General features: G+C 36.9%; 1 protein-coding gene across 1 annotated transcript; it reads left to right on the top strand.

Moving 5' to 3' along the window:
- Positions 1-12,749: 12,749 nt before the first annotated feature.
- On the top strand, positions 12,750-17,053 carry LOC107760745 (la-related protein 6B-like). Its single transcript, XM_016578845.2, has 10 exons — positions 12,750-13,572; positions 14,286-14,367; positions 14,482-14,576; positions 14,755-14,826; positions 15,041-15,120; positions 15,224-15,323; positions 15,497-15,544; positions 15,630-15,698; positions 16,009-16,155; positions 16,319-17,053. Exons 1-10 carry the CDS (start codon positions 12,979-12,981, stop codon positions 16,643-16,645), a joined length of 1,614 nt encoding a protein of 537 aa, XP_016434331.1. The 5' UTR covers positions 12,750-12,978; the 3' UTR covers positions 16,646-17,053.
- The last annotated feature ends 5,836 nt before the right edge of the window (positions 17,054-22,889 follow it).

Below are 22,889 nucleotides of genomic sequence, written 5' to 3' on the forward strand. Positions count from 1 at the left end.
TAAAGGATGAAAATCTCATAGGCTTTATTTCTACTTAAATCAATTAATTGTCAAAAGAAATTGTTCTCCTCCCAAATTTATCTTATAATAAACATACTGTCCTTCCGGAGGCACATAAAAAAATGTCCTCCTTTCTTGTGGAGCGGGCCGAACGCCTCGGCAGGATAGATGCATCTATGGATCGCGCCGCATGTCCCTCGGCAGTATACACGACACTCTAGATCGGGTCGTACGTCCTCGGCAGAAATCGTGCTTAATAATAATAATTACAAGATACTTTAATAATTTATTTCAGCTTGAGAAGCTAATTAATAAATTGGAAAAATCTTTGGAATTTAATGAATTATTATTCTTGCTTGTTTATGGAATTAATTGTTACTCCTGTAAATGAGATTTAAATTGATAAATTAGAATTTTTCTGAATTGAAAGAATTTAATTAATATATTGAGGATTGTTACATTTGAAGGAATTTGATTATCTCTGCTGATTAAATAAATTATTGTAAATTCTGTAAATCATGCTGATTTAAATATTCTAGATATATTTCAGTTATTATTATTGACCCATAGTGAGTGTCAAAGTCGTCCATCTCGTCTCTACCACTTCGAGATTAGGCTTGATACTTACTGGGTACACGTTGTTTACGTACTCATACTACACTTGCTGCACTTTTTGTGCAGGATCTGAGACAGGTGCTAGTGGAGGACCTATCATCACATACCCACGTCATCCCGATGCATAGTGGTGAGCTGCCTTTCTGATTCGTTTTGCAGCTACCAGTGTCTCTTCTTATATTTATATTCTGTCTATTTCATTTCAGACAATATTTGGAGTTTTGTATAATCTAATAGATGCTCATGCACTTGTGACACCTGGTCTTGGCACACACACATTGGTAGAAGTTGGTATTTTATTATTTTCTTGGAATAAAAGTTTAACCAATGTACGTATGACTTATTAGTTGGCTTGCCTAGCTGTAGTGTTGGGCGCCATCACGACCTATAGGTGAAATTGGGTCGTGACAGTGGATGTCTACTCTTCCTCCATGATCTTCTCAAATGCTTAATGACATATTCAATGACATATTTCTATGCTTAATGACATATTCAATGACATATTTTTCTTCACTTTTCATGCCTATAAAAAAACCTTGTTATAGATAGGAAAATACACACAATTGAAAAAGAAGATCTGTTTCTTCTCTCTATCTCCATTTCTTGTCCATGTTTTACTAAATTGCTTTTATTTCATAACAACATGTCTTGTTCATGTTTTACTAAGTTGCTTTTATTTTATAACAAACTTCTATATTTGTACTGAAGTTCTTTTATATTTTAATTGATCAGGGTATTTTTTATCCAACTTTTATTTTCCCATTAAAAATAACTATTCTTTAATCATATTAGTCAGCGATCAAACTTTGAATACCAATCTAAAAAGTGGCTGGCCCGCTCAATCTTTACCGCATCATAAGGACCTAAAACCACATTACATTTTCATCCATATTTGTACAATATAATTGGTATACGATTATATTTGTTTAAATTCGATGTTATAATTAGGCATGCACACAATAATGGTATATAGTTTCATTATTTTGTAATTATGATTAAAACTTATAGGTAAGACTTGTTTAATAATAATTATAAAATAAGAGTTTTTTATCGACTTAGATTTCAACCATATTAAATTCTTAATTCCAAGGCCGGCTAGACCCTAAAGCAAGTGAACCACTTGCTTTAGGCCCCAAATATTTAAGGTCTCTCTCTCTCTCTCTTTCTCTCTCTCTCTCTCTCTCTCTCTATATATATATATATATATATATATATGTATATAGTATATAATAGTATATTATTTATATAATTATTTCTTATTGTTGATAAATTTATTTTTTTGTTTTCATATTAGTGTTTAATAACTTAATTTTTTCCTCTAATTAATATAACCAAAATAGCTTTCTGTCAATCTTATTATACGTATTTATAGAATTATTTTTCTCTATTCAATAGTTACAAGGTCGACTCTAATATTATGGTGGGCAAGGCATGTGCCTTAGGCCCCCAATTTTGAGGGGACCCATTTTTCAGAAATAATATATATTTTATCGGTATTTAAAAAAAATAATATGTATTAGTACTTTTGTGTTTTTCATATAAATGGAAAGAAAACCTTTTAGAGTAAATAAGGTAAAAAATTTGACTTACTTAAAAATAATAGATGAATAATTTTTAGTTTGAGTTGATTTAATAATTCCGTTTTTTTACTCCTTTTCCAATGTTTCAATCTTAATCTTCATATTTCAGAACCTACATATGTTCTTTCTTTCTCTTTATTCTTGCTCACCTTCTTGAATTCTTTCTCCAATATGTTTTTCTTTCTCCAAAATTTTATTTTTCACCTTCTCTCTCCAAAAATTTATTAGTTCAAATGTTCAATAATATTCTTAAGATTCCAATAGTTCTATACTTCTATTACTTTATAAAAAATATAGTATAATTTTCAATATTTACAGCAAGAATTTTAAAGTAGACAAGCAACAACTAGATATTTTGGACTCAAAATCTTCATTCTTTAAACTTCTTTAATCAGTAATCGAGTAATATCTTTCTAGTATTATTTTTATTTGGTATTTGGTATTTTATTAATTTTACTCCATACATATCATTTAAGTTTTTTTTTTAAAATTTAAATACTTAGGCCTCACATTTGAATTTGGCCTTAGGCCTCAAATGCCCTGGAGCCGCCCCTGATTAGTTAGTCACATAACTATATTGTAATGACCCAAAATATTATCTTTAAATTTAATAAGTAATTTTATGTTATAAGACCTCAAAAAGTACCATTTATCATTCCTCGACTTACCTGCGTAGTCCGTACAATTTTCTGAAAAGTTTTTATGAGAAAAATAGATTAAAATGTGAATTAGAGCCTTAAAACTCAACTGAGTTGACTTTGGTCAATATTTTGAGCAAACGAACCCGGATCAGTATTTTGACAGTTTCGGTAGGTCCGTACCGTGATTTGGGACTTGGGTGTATGCCTGAAATTTAATTTGGAGGTTCCTAACTCAAGTTATGACCATTTAATGGAAACTAGTAATTTAAAGGCTAAAGATTTCCAAGTTTGACCACGGGTTGACATTTTGATATCGGAGCCGGAATCCGATTCTGAAAATTTGAATAGCTCCGTTATGTCATTTAGGACTTGTGTTCCAAATTTGAAGTCATTCTGGATTCATTTAATATGTTTTGGCACGGGATTTGCAAATGAAAAAGTTTAAAACTTAAAGTTCAAATCGGGGTGTGAATTATAATTTTAGCATTGTTTGACATGATTTTTGACCCCGAGTAAGTCCGTATTATATTACGGGACTTGTTGGTATATTCGGACGGCGTCCTAAGTACCCCGAGTATAACTCGAATCGAAATCGGAACAAGAATTGGACTTAAGCAAAATCTGAAATTTTGCCTTCTGTTGTAATCGCACCTGCGAATTTTTGACCGCAGGTGCGATCTCGCAAAAGCGAGCCTTCCATCACAGAAGAGGCCTGGGCGGGCTGGGCAAAGGTCTGCAGGTGCGGAAACTTGCACGCACCCGCGCGTCCGCAGAAGCGGACTTGACAATCGCAGAAGCGGAAGGCAGCACAGGTGCACATTTGTCCTCCGTAGATGCGAGGCCACGCCTGGCAGCCCCATTTCGCAGATGCGAGATTATTCTCGCATATGCGAGCTCGCACGTGCGAGCCCAAGCACCCCAGGTGCGGAAATGCCTGGGCAGTGTATATATCGAAGAGTCCGACATTTTTACTCATTTTGAGCTCGGTTAAGGCGAAAGTTTGAGAGGTTTTTCACGATTTTGAACTGGGTAAGTGTTCTACAACCAAAAGTGATTATATTTCACAAATCCATGTCTATATTCATTATTTATTTCGGATTTAGATGGAAGAAATTGGAGTTTTTGTAAAACTTTCCAAAAACGAAAAATTTAGATTTAAAGGTCCATTTGACATCGGAATTGGATATTTTTTGTATGGTTGAACTCGTAGGGGAATGGGTGTCCGAATTTGGCGAGTTTTTTTGGGATTTGAGACATAGGTCCCACTGTCGAATATTTTAATGAATTTTGAATTTTTATCCGGAAAATTAGTCAATTCATATGGAATTAATTCCTATGATTCGTATTGAATATATCGAATTGTTTGTGAATAGATTTGAAACTTTTGGAGACAAATTTAAAAGGAAAAGTTGTGATTGAGTAATTGATTGGAATTTATAAAGTGAGGTAAGTGTCGTGGTTAACCTTGACTTGAGGGAATAGAACCCTTAAATTATTTGTTATGTGAATTGCATGTGAACGGCGTATAGGCAAGGTGACGAGTGTCTATACGTCGTCAAATTAATTGTTTGCATAATTATTTAAAAATCATAAATTATTTTAAATCATGAATAAATTATTATATTAATTGTTTCACTCATAATTCCTTGTCAAATATTAATTCTTGAATTCCTGTAATAATTGCTACATGCTTATTTGAATTACGTGCATTAATTGCTACTTGACATTTAGTATATTAAACATTAAACTGCCTATTTCTCCATGATTTCCATAATAAATTATTATTTGTCATTGTTTGTTTCATAATTAAATCATAATTATTGTATGCTTGTTGTCTTAAAATTTTATATTAATTGTTGCATTTATTGGGGAAATATCTTCTATAAGAATTGGTAAATGAATATATTGGAGAAGCGGGTTGCACGCCGCAACAGAATTGATCGAAATGAATATATTTGAGGATCGGGTTGCACGCCGCAACAGAATTGAATGTGAATATATTGTGAGAGCGGGTTGCACGCTGCAACGAAAATTGATGAAAATGATAATTGGTTATGACTACTGAGTTGGCTTCAATTATTATAAATGAGTTACCTGATTTATTTTTATTATTATTTGTTGTTACTAATATTGCGTACAGATTAATGTAAGTGACTCGCCTTCGTCTCGTCACTACTTTATCGAGGTTAGGCTCAGCACTTGCCAGTACATGGGGTCGGTTGTACTGATACTATACTCTGTACTTCTTGTGCAGATTTCGGAGTTGGTCCCAGCAGCGTACTATAGACTTGCTCGGATTTCAGCTACTCAGAGGAAACTTGGGGTATAATTGCACAACGTCTGCAGTTTTGACGTCCCCGTCTATTTTACTTTAGTTATGTATTGTTTCTAGACAGCTTTAGTTTATTCACACCTTTATTTGTATTTATTCTAGAAGCTCGTGCACTTGTGACACCAATTCTGGGATGGTATTTAGACACCGTTTTTTTCTTTTTATGGATTATTCACTATATTTCAGAATTTACTTCCGCAATTGTTCTTTGTTATTAATAAATTTAAAAATTATTTTAAAAATTGATAATATTATTCTAACGTTGGCTTGCCTAGCAAGTAAAATGTTAGGCGCCATCTCGGTCCGAAGGTGAAAATTGCGGGTCGTGACAGTTGGTATCAAAGCATTAGTTTATATAGGTCTCACGAGTCCCGAGCAAACTTAGTATAGTCTGAAGGATCGGTACAGAGACGCATGTACTTATCTCTCAGAGGCTATGAAGTTTAGGAACAACATCACTTCTTTCTTATTCTGTCGTGCAATTTTATTCTAACATCGATGATTGAACCATTCTACTCTTATTCTCTCGCATATGGTGAGAACACGTAATACCTCTACCGATGGACAGAGAGTAGAACACCCGATGGCAACTATGGCCAGGGGTAGAGGTTGAGGTCGAGGTCTTGCTAGAGGCCGAGGTAGAGCTCAGTCCAGAGCTCGAGCAGCTGCACCTGTTGTAGAACCTCAGGTAGACTTTCAGGAGAAGGTTCTAGTTCAGAATGTACTAGCTAGACCAGTTCAGGTCTCGGAAGGATTCATAGCTACTCCGGTGCTTCAGGACGCTTTGGTCCGTTTGGTGAGTCTTATGGAGGGCATGGCCCAAAATGGTATATTTCCAGTGGTACCAGCCATCTCACAAGCTGGGGGAGGAGCACAAACTCCTACTACTCCCGCTCCGGAGTAGATGGCTCCCCAGAATCAGGCTCTAGCAACCCCGCCAGTTGGGGTAGTTCAGCCAGTTGTTGCGGCATAGACCGGTGATAGGCCCGCCATGACTTTTGAGGCCTTATTAAGACTGGATAAGTTTACTAAGCTCTTTCTAGTTCACTTCAGTGGTACACCTTCTGAGGACCCACAGGATTATCTTGAACGCTGCCACGAGGTGTTACGGAACATGGGTATAGTTGAGACCAATGGGGTTGATTTTGCTGTATTTCAGATGACGGGTTTCGCCAAGAGATAATGGAGAGATTATACATTAACCATACTAGTTGGATCGCCTACACTTACCTGGGAGCAGTTCTCTTAGCTATTTCTGGAGAAGTTCCTTCCTATCATACTGAGAGAGGAATTCCGCAAGCAATTTGAGCATCTACAGCAGGGCAGTACGACTGTTACTCAGTATGAGTCCCGTTTTGTGGATTTGGCCTGTTATGCTCTCCTTTTACTACCTACTAAGGGAGAGAGAGTGAGGAGGTTTATTGAGGGATTCACTCACCCTATCAGGCTTCATATGGCCAAGGAGACCGGAAGTGAGATTTCTTTTCAGGAAACTGCTAATGTCGCGAGAAGGATCGAGATAGTTCTTGCATAGGAGAGAGGGCAAAGGTCCGATAAGAGGCCTCGTCAGTTCGGTGGTTTCAGTGGTGCCTCGTCTGGAGTCAGGGGTAATTTTGGTAGGGTTATCCTCCCAGACCATTTCATTCAGCACTTCATGCATCTACCAGTGCTTCAGGGAGTCACAGTCCTATTATGCCTTACTATGGACAACCAGCATTTAGTGCACATTCAGCTCCTATCAGTGCACCGCCACTCCAGAGTTACTACAGTGGTTATCCGGCCCATTTGGGTTAGCTTCAGCTTCAGCAGCCACGGCATCAGGATGGGTGTCATGAGTGTGGGAACATTGGTCATATCAGGAGGTATTTCCCTAGGTTGGCGAGTAACAGATCTCGGCAGGATTCTCGTGCCATCATCCCGACACCGGTTGCTTCACCGCCTGCTCAGCCAGCTAGAGGTAGGGGTCAGACAGCTAGAGGTGGAGGTCATTCCATTAGAGGTGGAGGTCAGACCGTTAGAGGTAGAGGCCAGCTAGTTAGAGGTTGTCTCAAGGGCGCAGTTCAGAGTGGTGGGGCCTAGCCCCGATTCTATACTTTTCCAGCTAGGCCTGAGGCCGAGTCATCTGATGTTGTGATCATAGGTATTATTCCAGTTTTCCATAGAGATGCTTCAGTTCTATTTGATCCAGGTTCTACTTATTCCTATGTGTCCTCCTATTTTGCTTCATATTTGGTTGTGCCTTGTGATTCTCTGAGTGCTACTGTATGTGTATCTACACCAGTGGGAGACTCTATTATAGTAGATTATGTCTGTCGTTCGTGTGTGGTTACTATTGCTAATCTGGAGACTAGTGTGGATCTTCTACTTCTTGATATGGTAGATTTTGATGTCATCTTGGGTATGGATTGGTTGTCCCCTTATCATGCTAAATTGGATTGTCATGCCAAGACAGTGATCCTAGCTATGTCGGGGTTACCTCGGTTAGAGTGGAAAGGATCTCCTGATCATGCCAGCAAGGTTATTTCTTATATGAAAGCTCAGCATATGGTAGAGAAAGGGTGTCTAGCCTATTTGGCTTATATTCGTGATCCTAGTGCGGATGTTCCTTCTATGGACTCAGTACCAGTTGTTCGTGAATTTCCAGAAGTATTTCCTGCAGATTTTTCGGGGATGCCACCCGATAGAGATATTGACTTCTGTATTAATTTGGCTCCGGGCACTCAGTCCATTTCTATTCTACTATATCGTATGGCCCCGCCAGAGTTGAAAGAATTGAAAGAGCAGTTACAAGACTTGCTTGATCAGGGATTCATTAGACCCAATGTCTCTCCATGGGGTGCACCAATATTATTTGTAAAGAAGAAAGATGGCTCAATGTGGATGTGTATAGACTATCGTTAGTTGAACAAGGCCACTATCAAAAATAAATATCCGCTACCAAGAATTGATGACTTATTTGATCAGTTTCAGGGTGCCAAGGTATTTTCGAAGATTGATTTTAGGTCTGGTTACCATCAGTTAAAGATTAGGGCATCTGATGTCCCAAAAACTTCTTTTCGGACTCGGTATGGGCATTACAAATTTCTAGTGATGTCATTTGGGTGGCAAATGTCCCAGCAATATTTATGGATTTGATGAATCGGGTGTTCAAGCCTTATTTGGATTCTTTTGTGGTTATATTCATTGATGATATCTTGATTTACTCCAACAGTCGAGAGGAGCTAGAGCAACATCTTCGAAGTGTGCTTCACACTTTGAAGAATAATCAGTTATATGCCAAGTTTTCAAAATGTGAGTTTTGGTTAGACTCAGTTGCCTTTTTGGGGCATGTTATATCGGCAGAAGGCATAAAGGAGGATCCTAAGAAGATTGAGGCTGTTCAGAATTGGCCTAGACCTACTTCAGTTAGAGAAATCCAGAGTTTTCTGGGTTTAGCAGGTTATTATCGTCGGTTCGTGGAAGGGTTTTCATCTATAGCAAGCCCATTGACCAGACTGACCCAGATGGTGTCCCTTTCAGATGGTCAGATGAGTGTGAGTTGAGTTTTCAAAAACTCGAGACTGTTTTGACTACGGCGCCAGTGTTGGTATTACCCACAGGTTCAGGATCGTATACAGTATATTGTGATGCATCTCACATTGGGCTTGGTGCAGTATTAATGTAAGATGGCAGGGTGATTGCATATGCGTCGCGGCAGTTGAAGGTTCACGAGAAGAATTATCCTGTTTATGACTTAGAACTGGCAGCCATTGTTCATGCGCTAAAGATTTGGAGGCATTACCTCTACAGTGTCTCGTGTGAGGTATTTAGTGATCATCGTAGCCTTCAGTACCTGTTCAAACAAAAAGATCTTAATTCGAGGCAGAGAAGATGGTTGGAGTTGTTGAAAGACTATGATATCACCATTTTGTATTACCCCAGAAAGGCCAATGCGGTGGCCGATGCTTTGAGTAGAAAGGCCGTGAGTATGGGCAGTCTTGCGTATATTCCGGTTGATGAGAGGCCATTAGCTGTAGATGTTTAGACTTTGGCTAATCAGTTCATGATGTTAGATGTTTCAGAACCCAATCGGGTTCTAGCTTGCACAGTCGCTTGATCTTCTTTATATGAGCACATCAGAGAGAGACAGTATGATGATCCTCATTTACTTATCCTTAAGGACACAGTGCGGCACGGTGATGCCAAACAGGTTGCTGTGGGGGAAGATGGAGTTCTGTAAATGCAGGGTCATATTTGTGTGCCTAATGTGGATGGGCTTCGTGAATTAATTCTTGAAGAGACACATAGTTCCAGGTATTATATTCATCCATGTACTGCCAAAATGTATCAAGATTTGCGGCAACATTATTGGTGGAGGAGAATGAAAAAGGATATAGTTGCATATGCAGCTCGATGTCTAAATTGTCAACAAGTTAAGTACGAGCATCAGAGACCTGGTGGTTTGCTTCAGAAGTTAGAAATTCCTGAATGGAAACAGGAGCGTATCACTATGGATTTTGTTGTTGGACTCCCACGGACTCAGAGAAAATTTGACGCAGTTTGGGTCATTGTAGACAGGTTAACCAAATCAGCATATTTTATTCCTGTGGCTGTTACCTATTCTTCAGAAAGGTTAGCTGCAATTTACATTCGTGAGATTGTCCGCCTTCACGGTATGCCCGTGTCTGTTATTTCAGATCGAGGTATGCAGTTTACCTCACATTTCTGGAGGACTGTACAGCGCGAGTTAGGCACGCAGGTGGAGTTGAGTACAACATTTCATCCACAGACAGACGGACAGTCAGAGCGCACTATTCAGATATTGGAAGATATGCTTCGCGCTTGTGTTATAGACTTTGGAGGTTCTTGGGATCATTTCTTTTCACTTGCGGAGTTTGCTTATAATAATAGCTACCGGTCGAGCATTCAGATGGCTCCATATGAGGTATTATACGGGAGGCGATATCGTTCGCCAGTTGGCTAGTGTGAACCGAGAGAGGCTCAGTTATTGGGTACCGATTTGGTACAAGATGCCTTAGATAAGGTCAAGATTATTCAGGATCGACTTCGCATAGCTCAGTCTAGGCAAAAGAGTTATGCCGACCGTAAAGTTTGTGATATTGCATTCATGGTTGGAGAAAGAATATTGCTCTGAGTTTCACCTATGAAAGATGTAATGAGGTTCGGAAAGAAAGGCAAGTTGAGCCCTAGGTATATCGGACCCTTTGAAATTCTTGAAAGGGTGGGTGAAGTAGCCTATAGACTTGCATTATCACCTAGTTTATCAGCGGTTCATCTGGTGTTCCATGTGTCTATTCTTCGGAAATATCATGGTGATCCGTCCCATGTGTTAGATTTCAGCTCAGTCCAATTGGACAAAGATTTGACTAACGAGGAGGAGCCGGTGGCTATTCTAGCCCGGCAGGTCCGACAATTGAGGTCTAAGAGTTATCCTTCAGCTCGGGTGCAATGGAGAGGTCAGCCGGTAGAGGCATCTACCTGGGAGTCCGAGTCGGACATGTGGAGTAAATATCCACATTTATTCACCAGCTCAGGTACTTTTTCTAGCTCCGTTCGAGGACGAACGTTTGTTTTAGAGGTAGAGAATGTGATGATCCAAAATGTCATCTTCAAATTTAATAAGTAATTCTATGTTATAAGACCTCAAAAAGCACCATTTATCATTCCCCGACTTGCGTGCGCAATCCGTATAATTTGCCGAAAATTTTTTATGAGAAAAATGGATTAAAATATGAATTAGAGCCTTAAAACTCAACTGAGTTGACTTTGGTCAATATTTTGAGCAAACGAACCTGGATCAGTATTTTGACAGTTCCGATAGGTCCATATCGTGATTTGGGACTTGGGCATATGCCCGAAATTTAATTTGGAGGTCCCTAACTCAAGTTATGACCACATGATCTACTACAATAGGTTAATGTAAGTGACTCGCCTTAGCCTCGTCACTACTTCGTCGAAGTTAGGCTCAACACTTACCAGTATATGGGGTTGGTTGTACTGATACTACACTCTGCACTTCTTGTGCAGATTTCGGAGTTGGTCCCAGCGGCGTACTATAGACTTGCTCGGATTTCAGCTACTCAGAAAAGACTTGAGGTATAACTGCACAGCGTTCGCAGTTTTGAAGTCCCCGTCTATTTTACTTTAGCTGTGTGTTATTTTCAGATAATTTTATTTTATTCAGACCTTTATCTGTATTTATTCTAGAAGCTCGTGCACTTGTGACACCAATTCTGGGATGGTATTTAGATACCGTTTGTTTTTTTGGATTATTTACTATATTTCAGAATTTACTTCCGCAATTGTTCTTTGTTATTAATAAATTTAAAAATTATTTTAAAAAATGATAATATTATTCTAACGTTGGCTTGCCTAGCAAGTAAAATGTTAGGCGCCATCACGGTCCGAAGGAGGCAATTTCGGGTCGTGACATATATTTAATAATCTAACTTATCATTTATTTTTCTCATATAAATTATAACCCCCATCCCAATTTATATGAAGCTGGACATGAAGTTTATGTAATAAAGGAAGAATTTTAAAAATTGTAATCTAAAACAAACATAGAAACTTGTATAACTAGAAATCATCTCATTAAGGATAAAAAAATTAAAGTTAAATTATTACCAAATATAAAAAGGGGACTGACTAAAAAAAGGGTGTCACATAAGTTGGAACAGAGGAAGTATGTTTTCTGGGTTCTCTCATTTCAGTTGTGATGCAATTAACGTTAAGTTCGTTTAATTTTTTGTACTTTATAAAATCAAGTTCTCATTTTTTTCATTTCACATACTCGTCTAATTTTTCAAACAACGATGATATATATATATATATATATATATATATATATATATATATATATATATATATATATATATATATATATATATATATATATATATATATATATATATATATATATATATATATATATATATATATATATATATATTGATTCTCTCCCAATTGGTTGGACCGTAGGTGCGATGATTTACTTCACGGGCGAGGTCTCTAGTTCAAGTCTAGGATGGCCCTGTTGCGCCAAGAAAAAGAATAGAAAAAGCATCTGACTACTTCATGCATGCTCCGCTTGGCTCATGGGGATATAGCTTAGAGCATGTCCCAAGAAAAAAAATAGGACAAGCTTACAAGAGGCCTCTTATTAAGCCTTTGCTTTAGGTCTCGGATGCTATTGAGCCGCCCTGTGATTTCCTTGAATTCTATTTCGTGAACAAATCATGAGGTGTTGTTCGGATTTATTTATATCAAAAAGTTGTAGACTATTGCTAAATTAAGGAAATACACTTCTTTAATCCTCGACTCTTATTTTAACCTTACAAATAAAAAAGAAAAGAAAAATTTTCGAACTCCCACGCTAACCTTAGTGGGTGAATATTGAGCGGTAATCCGATGATAGAATTGTTAACCTTCACTTTAAAGGTACCATCTAATTCACGCGTTTTTCTTCGTCTTTCTTCCACTTGTCCAAATTTTTTTGTAATTGACCGTGGCGCAGGGAACAGACTTGTGTATGTAAGGCAATAAGTATAAATAGTTAATTCAACAAACAACCTTAAAATCGAGAACTCTTCTCCATTCTCTCTCTCTCTCCCCCCATTTCTCTTCTTCGTTCTTGGTGCTTCTTACTTCCATTGAATCACCTCTATTTTTTATTCCCCTTTCCCCTGTCAAAGGGGGAAAGAAAAAGAAAACGAATAAGAAATAAGAAAAAAAAAAAAATATACCCACTTGAAAAAAAGTATAAAAAAGAAAAACTTTGATCATCTTTTACGTTGCTCTATATATATATATGGCTTTAGAAGATGATACATTATTTCTTGATTCCCTGAATTCACCATCAGCTACGTCTTCATCAGCATCGCTTGATCTTGACCATCCATTTGAATATTCATCAACAACACCTTCTTCTTCTTCTCCATCTCAGCCGTTGTCTTTGCCTAGGAACTCTTCTTTAACCAAACTTAACGCACGTGCAGCTGCATTCATTCCACGTAGCTCGTCTTCGCCTTCGTTGTCATCCGCCATGTTGGCGAAATCGTCCTCGTCGCCATCATTGGCGTCGCTTTCTCATTCTGTATCCCGAGCTGATTCACATCAGCCCGGGAATGGGATCGGGCCTGGGCCCGTGATCCCGCAAAATGGACAGACGGTCGTGCATGTTATTGCTACGCCCGCTGCGACTTTTCATCAGATCACGACACATGTACCTGGTGTCCAGAATTACATATATGCATCTCAATTACCTGTGCAATATCCATATGGAGGAATTGGTAGAGGATTTGTTGATCATGGGGGTATGCCAACGGTGGTGGTTATTGGTGCTGATTCTGATTTGAATACTGCAGGGTTAAGTGAAGAAGCTTGTCAAAAAATTGTTAATCAGGTAAGCATAAATCTCTCTGTAGCTATAATGCTCAAATGTGCTCTTTTACATTATTCTTTATGTTTTTTTTGTTTCTCAATTTAAGATTCTTTTTGTGCCTTGCACTCAATTAACACAAATGTTTAATAGGAACTAGACGTTAAACGCTTCCAAAAAGAAAAACTTCAATCATTCTTCTTCATCGGATAGGGGAAGAAAAGGAGGTGATATTTATACTAAAAATTTTCATGAATCTCAATGACAAAGGATTGACTATTGGTGGCGTAAATGTTTTCTCAATAAACATAATTTTGCATAAAGATTTCTTTTTAGGTATTGCCTCAACCTCTTGGTAAACGTCGTTTGTCTCGTATGCGTATTCGCGCTTTTGAGGACTTAAAATGTAGGGTGGTAAACTATCCATAGTCGATATTTGCATGTATAGTATGGTCATAGACACCGATGAGCAGGGGCAGATCCACAATGTATCATACGGGTACACGTGATCAAGTCACAGTTTTTGTTCAGACCCTGTATATGTATTAAGAAATCCAAAAAGTATCTATAAATAATTGACTATTAATATATTTCTTATTGTATATTAAGTTGTGTGGTTGGTAAAAGTTCAAATTCCGGATCTGTGCCTATGAGTGACACCAAGAACACTTATAACCTGTGTCTTCATATTTCGTTCTTTGCTTTTTCTAACTGGGATTTGTTTCCACTCTCTGTAGGTGGAGTTTTATTTTAGCGATATAAATCTCGCAACAACTGATCATTTAATAAGGATTATGTTCAAGGATCCAGAAGGATATGGTAAGATTTGTGTTAGCCTTATTAGAGTAATCTTATCTTCATTTATATTTCAACATTACCATTTTCTGATGAATCTTTTGACTTCTTTTTTATTTTTATTTTTCTATGCTGTAGTACCAATGTCTGTGGTTGCATCATTCAAGAAGATTAAAGCTCTCACAAGTAGTCATGCCCAGGTTGCGAAAATTCTGCGGACCTCAACAAAGCTTGTGAGTTTTTCCTCTTCACTTTCCTCCGATTCCCCACCTGAAGATCTCACTTACATGAAATATTTTTGCTACCTGCAATTCACGTGGTTCCACGATTGAGGTCCTGATTTATTTCATTATTTTCTTTATAATTTTATTCATCTCACATATTTGTTTATTTTGATTTCTCTGCTTCTAGGTGGTGAGTGAAGATGGAAAGAAGGTTAGACGCCAATTTCCGCTGAGTGAAATGGACTTGGAAGAGCTGCAAGTAAGTTACATTTTTCTAATGCTAGTGGTTTCACTTGCTGTCTTGAACAGTACAGTCATAATTTATTGATCTGTTAGAACAAGGGCAGTTTATGAGTTAGTGAAGCATTTATATTTCCCCCCTATTGTTTCATCTCATATTTTTGTCAATGTTCACATTGTCTTTCGGTTGTCTGGTTGTCACTTTTAACACTTTGATTTTGTCTTTTGTTTAGTCTCGCATAGTGGTTGCTGAGAATTTACCCGAGGATCACTGCCACCAGAACCTCATGAAGATTTTCTCAGCAGTTGGAAGGTATATTAGTTCTCATGCAGCTGTAAACAAAATAGTTTAAGGAAATTTGCTTTAAAAGACTCAACAGACTATCAAAGACTCATTTCTTAGTTATTTCTGTCAGTGTAAAAATGATTCGGACATGCCAACCTCAGTCTTCCAACGGTGGGGCTTCTTCAGCATCTAGAACTGGAAAATCAGATAGCACACTGTATAGTACCAAGGTGCACATCAGACATTTGATTTTATTAGTCTTAAGTCTTGAAATTTTGATGAAATGATGAATGTCAAGTTGGAGTTGACGAAAATCTGTTTGAGTACAGCTTACAATGCAGACTGTAAGCTGCAAAATAATGAAACCAAAATAATGAATCTGAAATGAAATTTCTAAATGCAGTTGCATGCATTTGTGGAATACGAATCAATTGAATTGGCTGAGAAGGCGGTAAGTAAATAAGAGCTTGTTTAATAATGACAGCGCAGGTCATCTATCTCTGGCACCCTTTAACCTTAGCGATCTTATTTAGCAGGTTATGGAGCTAAACGATGAGAATAACTGGCGAAATGGTCTGAAACTTCGTATACTGAACAGGTGCACGGTATGTGTTGGACATAATTTTCCCGGATAGTTAACTTGGAACTGCATCCTAAAAGCAGTATAGTTTTCAATTTCTGTAACAAAATTAGTGATATAAGGTGGTTCTACTGTGTTGTTTCAGAACTGATTATTATTGTTCTAACATATTTTAAGGTCCAAATATGTTAGTCCTAAGATAAATGTATGCTGAACTTCTTGACTGTTGAGAAGCTAGAGCTTCTGGCTTCACTTATAGGAGGACTTTGATAAGCTTTCTTTAGTCTTGGATTATTGTCTATTTAAGTATTTATGAATTTTAGTTGATCTCGCAGGGAAAATGTGGTCAAAATCGAGGGAAGAAAGTCGGTCATGAGAGTGAGCTCAACTTGAAGGAAGAAGATGCTTTCGGATCAGAGGCCAGCGAGAAACATAATGAAGACTTATGGCACCACTTTGATACTCACTTGAGTGACCTTGCAGTAAGTTATCTTTAAGACATGAATGTGGTGTTTCATCTGAGAGTGTTCAGAAACAATGCCAAACAATCCTGCAGGATATTTCTTTATCAAGATATAGGATTATGTAATGTAGTGAATGATTGTGAATTTAATTTGTTGGTGTTTTAAATTAACTATTTGGCAGGAGGAGCATGGCAGTGACGGGCAGAGGAAAGGGCTCAATCGCAGTTGGATTAAGGGACAGGGTCAGGGTCAGGGACGTGGACGTCTCCAGTTTCATCAGAACAATCGCGGAGGTCATTTAGGCGGGGCTCCCACGTCAACTATGAGGCGTGCACACAGTGTGGGAAGTGCACTGTCAAACTTTAATCGTGTTAGTCTAGCAGGGCATCCCTCGATGCTCTCTGAGCAGTCAACACCAGCCAAACAAGCTTCCGTTCCTCGCATGCCAGATGGTACTAGGGGATTTTCCATGGGTCGAGGTAAACCAGTTGCTATTAAAACAGTATAATGCGACGGTGGTTATGTGGTCAGGTGGCTACTCATGCTAACATTTCCAAATGGAGAAGTGGGAATGTGCTCTTTTTTTTGCAGTAAGTATTGATGTCAGGGCCAATCCAGTGGAGCTGGTATAGATGAATCAGCGGATTGAGTCAACTTGTCTTCCTATTGTGTTGTTAAAGCTGAGATCATGCAGAAAAGCTGTGTTTTTTGTAATTTTATTCACTAGGGTTCCATCGTCGTTTAAAATTGAAGCAAAACCTGAGGGATTAACGTAAAGTTATACAGATGTAGTAAAGAATCCCCTCCTTCCCTCTCCCCTCTAGCTTCATCTTAGTTTTTTGTGTATACTAACAGAAATTGAATATTATCTATACTATATAAATGATTGGAGGTTCTCATAGGAAACTTAATAGAATGATCACGCGACTCTATACAGATAATACTTTAAGTAGAAAGTACATTAGCTTTATGACTCCACAATCCAATCAGTTATTTTCACTTCATCAGCTTCTTGATCAATCGATTGATTGGATCGAAGTATGGAGGGGTTGATTAATTATAGTATGAGATGAGATAAATTTCTTAACCTAGACAAAGCAAACAAAGGAATTCTGAAACAAAGATAAAGAATAACTAACTTTTTCTTCTTGTTATAAAAGATTGGGAGACCTCTTGTGATGCCGACAGTCTGAACACCAACATAGAGCTCCAATTCCAGTAACATCAAGACAATGAGTAGAGTAACCACCAATGAGAAATACAACAACAATAACAATCCATTAAAATTTCACAAGTGAGGTCTGAATAGAGTAGAGTGTACGTAGACCTTACCCCTACCTCAAGGGGGTAGAGAGACTGTTTTCGATAGACCCTCGGCTCAAAGAGACGAAAAAGACAATATATCAGTATCATCAACAGAAACCATAAAAATAATAAAAGCATCATAAGTACCAGAAAATAGATGAAAAGCAATAACAGTAACACGTAAGAAAGGCTCGGTACTATGAAATGTGGAAGAAAAGTGTGGACACAACACTAACCACTATCCGTCTAAAGACACAGCCCTATCAGACTAGCATCTCGCTCGATACGAAGTAGAAAAGAGCTCCAATACCTCATAACCTACAACCCTAATACTCGACCTCCACACCTTCCTATCAAGGGTCATGTCTTCAGAAATCTAAAGCCTCGCCATATCTTGCATGATCACCTCTCCCCGATACTTCTTGGGCCGCCCTCTACCTCTTCTCATATTCACCAAAGCCAATCGCTCACATTTCCTCACTGCAGCATTCGGGCTTCTCCTCCGCACGTGCCCGAACCATCTGAGCCTAGCTTCCCGCATCTTGTCATCTATCGGAGCCACGCCCACTGTAACATTCGTCAAATCTATAAAAGTTTCAAGATACGCTCAACATAGAATTTATTTTTTTTTTTATCTTGCCTTGTGATTGACTTTTTAGTTACTTCTCTATTTATAAATAATTGAATATACAATTAGGGAAATATTAATAATTTTAATATTATTAATTATTAAAAGTGGGTACCATTAAATACTTGTTAAGTCTTAAAAAAAGATTTAAGAATTGGGCTTAAAGCCCATTAAGTGGTCTGTCCTATTGTAAGGAAAAGAAAAGAGAAAACTACCCTCTATAGCCCCTCAAAATTTTAATAGCCTATGTTTTTGCCCATTGACACAAAATGGCCCTCCGGCCCAAATATATTACATCTAATAGCCCGAAATGCCTATTTTGTATATTTATTGTATAATGACAGTCTATTTAGTATATATTTTGTATAGTGACAATCTATTTTGTGTATATTTTGTATAGTGACAGTCTATTGCATATAAATTCTATAGTAACAGTCTATTTAGTATATTTTGTATAGTGACCATCTATTTTGTATATATTTTGTATAGTGACAGTCTATTTACTATATTTGTTTGTATAATGACAGTCTATTTTTGTATATATTTTGTATAGTGACAGTCTATTGTATATAAATTGTATAGTGACAATCTATTTTGTATAATTTTTGCATAGTGATTGTCTATTTTGTGTATATATATATTTTGTAATATACCAATATTCAAAAGAAATGCTCTCCAGTCTAATACATAATCTAAAATGACTTTTAAATATTAGCCTCATATATAATTTTTTATGAAAAAGTTGGTCCAAAAAAGAGATTGATAAAATATTCATGTTTGATATGCACGAGTTGCAACATACGATAGGGAGAGTAATTGATACTTGGGGGCCAAATGGGAGCCAACCCTATGAAACATATTACAAAGAGGAAATGACAATGATCAGAAAAGAAGCAATGAGCTTCTATCGAGGTAAAAATCGCTCCCCAAAACTCCTAAACGCTGATATTTATAGATAGAGCGAGATTTTAAATTTCAAACAATCAAAGAGCCGTTTTAAAATGCAGCAGAGAAATTGGCCGTTTGTATAGGCATATCTCTAGAAAAAGATTAGAGAGGGGGCTTCACATGATCTGCTTCAGAAAATATCAGAATTATTTGGCTTATTGTGTTGACCAAATCTCGTTGCAGACGAGAGAGAGAAGAAAAAGTCATGGATTTTGAAGGGAAAATCGAGAGAGACAAAAGACTTACTCAAAATTGGAGGGGGGAAGCTTCTGCCATGGTCAAAAGCAACCTGAACTTTAGCATAGAAGAGGAAAAGGTTGATAAGGGGTGGTAGGAAGAGAAAGAGATTAAAAATCTGATTTTTGTCTCTAAGGTGAGATATTTGGGATTGCAGGTTTGGTATCGTTTGGGCTTGGAATTGGGCTGGTAGCTTGGTCATAATTGATATTAAATGGACTAGCTACTTAATTGGTTAGCCGTTATAATTGATTTTGGGCTATAAAATGCATATTGCAATTTGTGGCTAGCAACTAATATTAGTTTCTAGCGGATGGCCATAAATGAAGTTTGCTTAAAAGAAAAAGGCTTAAAGCCTTAAGTCTTGAATGAACGAGGGGTTAGGGAAATTTTCAAAGAATTCAAAGCAACAAGAGAAAAGGACTTCTACGGAAAGAAACAGAAGCACGTCCCAGCGAGGTACTTACGCAGGCAACGAAAAATTTTAGGCTTCTTTACAGATAACTAGTTCTTGAACGCAGGAATATAAAATTTTCTATTCTCAATTATCCTACAGTATAATAATTGTATAGTTAATTCCCCTCTTTGTCTATATCAACAGTAAGTTCATTGTTTAGATGTGAAACTTTGAAATTAATTAAAATGTACTGGTTGTTGTAGAATCGATTGTTTGACGGGTATAAATTAGACTGCGGCCTACGTATTGGCTCGAGGAGTTTTGGTGAGTTGATATAACCTTTTATTAAAGTAATTTAACTCACAAAAGCAAGCATACAAGGTGTTTGATGAATTGTTTAAAAGAGTTAATACGTACTTAATTAGAGCGAGTGAGTACCTATTAACTTAGAATTATTCTAGCTAAAGTTTAGATGATTTATTCTGATATATGTGCATAAATTTTTTAGATTTTTGTGTTATTCTTATATGCCATTTTCATGTTGAAAATTCATGAAGAAGCAAGAATCTTTATAAATACATTTGAATGTTTATTTCATGTTTATGCCATGCTTTACATTTAAGGATATCAGTATGAGTATGTATAGGATGTTACAAAAAATGTTTAGACTTGAATGGTCAAGAAAGTTGAGAAGTTGATTTAGATCCTAGCGAGGTCACACAGAACAATTTATTATTAAAGTATTATTTTTGGAGTATCCTCTATTCTGAGAAGGGGTCATCGTCGAGGCTAACTTCCTGAAACTACTTGTGCCAAAGTAGGGAGCATACGAGCTGAGGGTCTCGTTGCTAAAAATTTTCCTAGTCAGACTAAGGTATGATATAGGAACGTTGAGAACCATGAAGCGAGTGACACCTCGTGGATTGGGCATATTCGATCAGGTTGGGATCGAACCCGTGCCGATCACACGGTGATTAAGACAGAAATAAGTCAGGATAGTTGGAACTCTCGAAGTATAAATTGAAGTATTTTTTTATAAGAAAAAAAAAAGAAAAGAATTTCTTTTAAAATATTCATAAACTGCTATTATGCAATTATTTTAGAATTGTTCTTAGAAGCGTTATGTTTGCTCGTAATGTATATTTTATCAAAGTTTCATCCCCTGTCGTTGAGACTCACTGAGTACAATGGATGGTACTGACGTTCTCTTTTGGGAACCTACGTTGGTCTGCGGTACAACGTAAGAACCGGTTTTACAGGCGAGCATGCTACAGGTTAGGAATTCCCTCTCTTCCAGTGCTATTGGTGAGCTCCGCTTTTGTTCGTGGAGTATTACTTTGAGTCATCTTTATTTAGTTATTTCTTTGTTTACTTGGAAAACTAGCCGGGCAATCTCATGTCCTGAGCAGTGCGTCAGTTTATCAGTAGAAGCTTCATAGACACAGTCGGTGGGTTAAGATTCAGATGTTTTTGATAACAACTTAGCAGTATTTCTGTGGTTTTGGAGTTGGTTTATTTTAGATATTTAAATTAATTAAAAGTATTTGGTTAAAGTATTGCCTTGTTGCATATAATGTTTGAAGTTATAATAGATTTGATAAGCGCAGATGGTTCGCTCGGTCAAGTTTAGTGATCGGGTGCCTGTCACGGCTTGTTCAAAAAATGGGTCGTGACACCCACCTTTCTCCCGAATATCTTAATTCCTAATCTTATCCATCATAGTGTGCCCGCACATCCACTAGAAATATGGAAAACAACAAATTTTGCATGCGACACACCTTTTATGTTGTATCAATGCATTATGGTGATGATCAAAATAGACATCCAAAAGCTTGCATAGGTACTTGGCAAACTTTCCATTAGACTTTGCCAACTTATCACAGTCAGAATCTATCAGCAGAAATAGATATAAATAAGATAGATAGAGAAGTTAACTAAAAATATGCAGAGCAACAAAAAAACATTACCAGTAAGGACAACTTGATGTGTAATGTTTAATTCAATGGACAGGACATCTGTACCACTGGTACATACAATATCAGCAGCAGTTAGATCTTTGAAGATCTTATGCAGATGAAGAATAGAAAAGGTATGAGAAGAAAAATAAAATAGTAACTGTGAGAAGTTGAAGCACATAAATGGATGTATCTATTAGCAACCTACATTCCATTGTATATGTTGCTTTTTCGCATGTTCTAAAAAGAATATTAACATATTTATATATTTGGAAACTAAACTTTCGTGTTCTAAAAAGAATATTAACATATTTATATATTTGGAAACTAAACTAAAAATTTCGTTGCCTAGTCAATCATCGCCTTATAAAATGAAACGGCAAGAGAAGTAAATAATACTGCTAAAGCGTGATTGACAGAAAAACTTACTCCAAAAATTCTGAAAACTTGAGAGATTATCCAATACAATATTGAGTGCTAAATAGTGCTAGGAAATAGTTCAAAGAAAGCTAAATTACTTCTTTAAAAAAAATTCTTATTAGTATTGAACTTTTTAACAACAAAATGATGTACATGTACATCGAAAGCTCGGGATTAAAGGGGTGTCGACAGAGGCGGAGCCAGGATTTCAACCTTATGAGTTCTAAATTATAGTACACGACTTCAAGTGTTAGTGACTAAATTCTAAATTTAATATTTGTAAATATTTAGTTAATTTTAAATACCAAATACACTGCTTGAGCAAATATTACTGGATCATTCGAACCCGCTTGTCCTTCCGACCTTGGGTGTCGACAAGTGTTTTGAAGTAAATAATAAATACGTTACTAGTATTAGGAAAAATTCGAGACTTTCCTTATGATTCGTCCTTCTAACATTTAATTTCCTTATAGTTTGAAATATTACATTCATCTAATTTATTTGCTTCATCCATCAAATTACATAAGTTTCCCCACTAGTGGTAAAACTTATGTAATGTCATGTAATCCATTAACTCTTACAAAATTAGTACTTGTTTTTTGACTTGGAAAGTATTTGTTTAAGGATAAGACCAGATAATTGATTTACATTATTTATAGCAAAGAAGAAACATGATTTACAAATTAAAAAGCAAAGAAAGGATGTTAGAACGTATATCTAGAATACGTCAAATAGCATTTATAAGTATGATTTGACGTGCCAACTAACTTCTCTACTGTGTATCTCTTGGAATGATACTGTAATACTCCCTCCGATTGGGCACGAAGTTTAAGAAAAGAGAGATGACTTTTGAACTTGTGGT

The sequence above is a fragment of the Nicotiana tabacum genome, chromosome 24 (genome assembly GCF_000715075.1).
Source record: "Nicotiana tabacum cultivar K326 chromosome 24, ASM71507v2, whole genome shotgun sequence".
Taxonomy (NCBI): Eukaryota; Viridiplantae; Streptophyta; class Magnoliopsida; order Solanales; family Solanaceae; genus Nicotiana; species Nicotiana tabacum.

Excerpts from the sequence above, each read along its gene's own strand:
- LOC107760745 (XM_016578845.2), top strand. The coding sequence starts at position 12,979 with ATGGCTTTAGAAGATGATACATTATTTCTTGATTCCCTGAATTCACCA. Across the intron at positions 15,545-15,629 it reads TTGAATTGGCTGAGAAGGCG|GTTATGGAGCTAAACGATGA; the intron begins GTAAGTAAATAA and ends CTTATTTAGCAG. Across the intron at positions 15,699-16,008 it reads GTATACTGAACAGGTGCACG|GGAAAATGTGGTCAAAATCG; the intron begins GTATGTGTTGGA and ends TTGATCTCGCAG.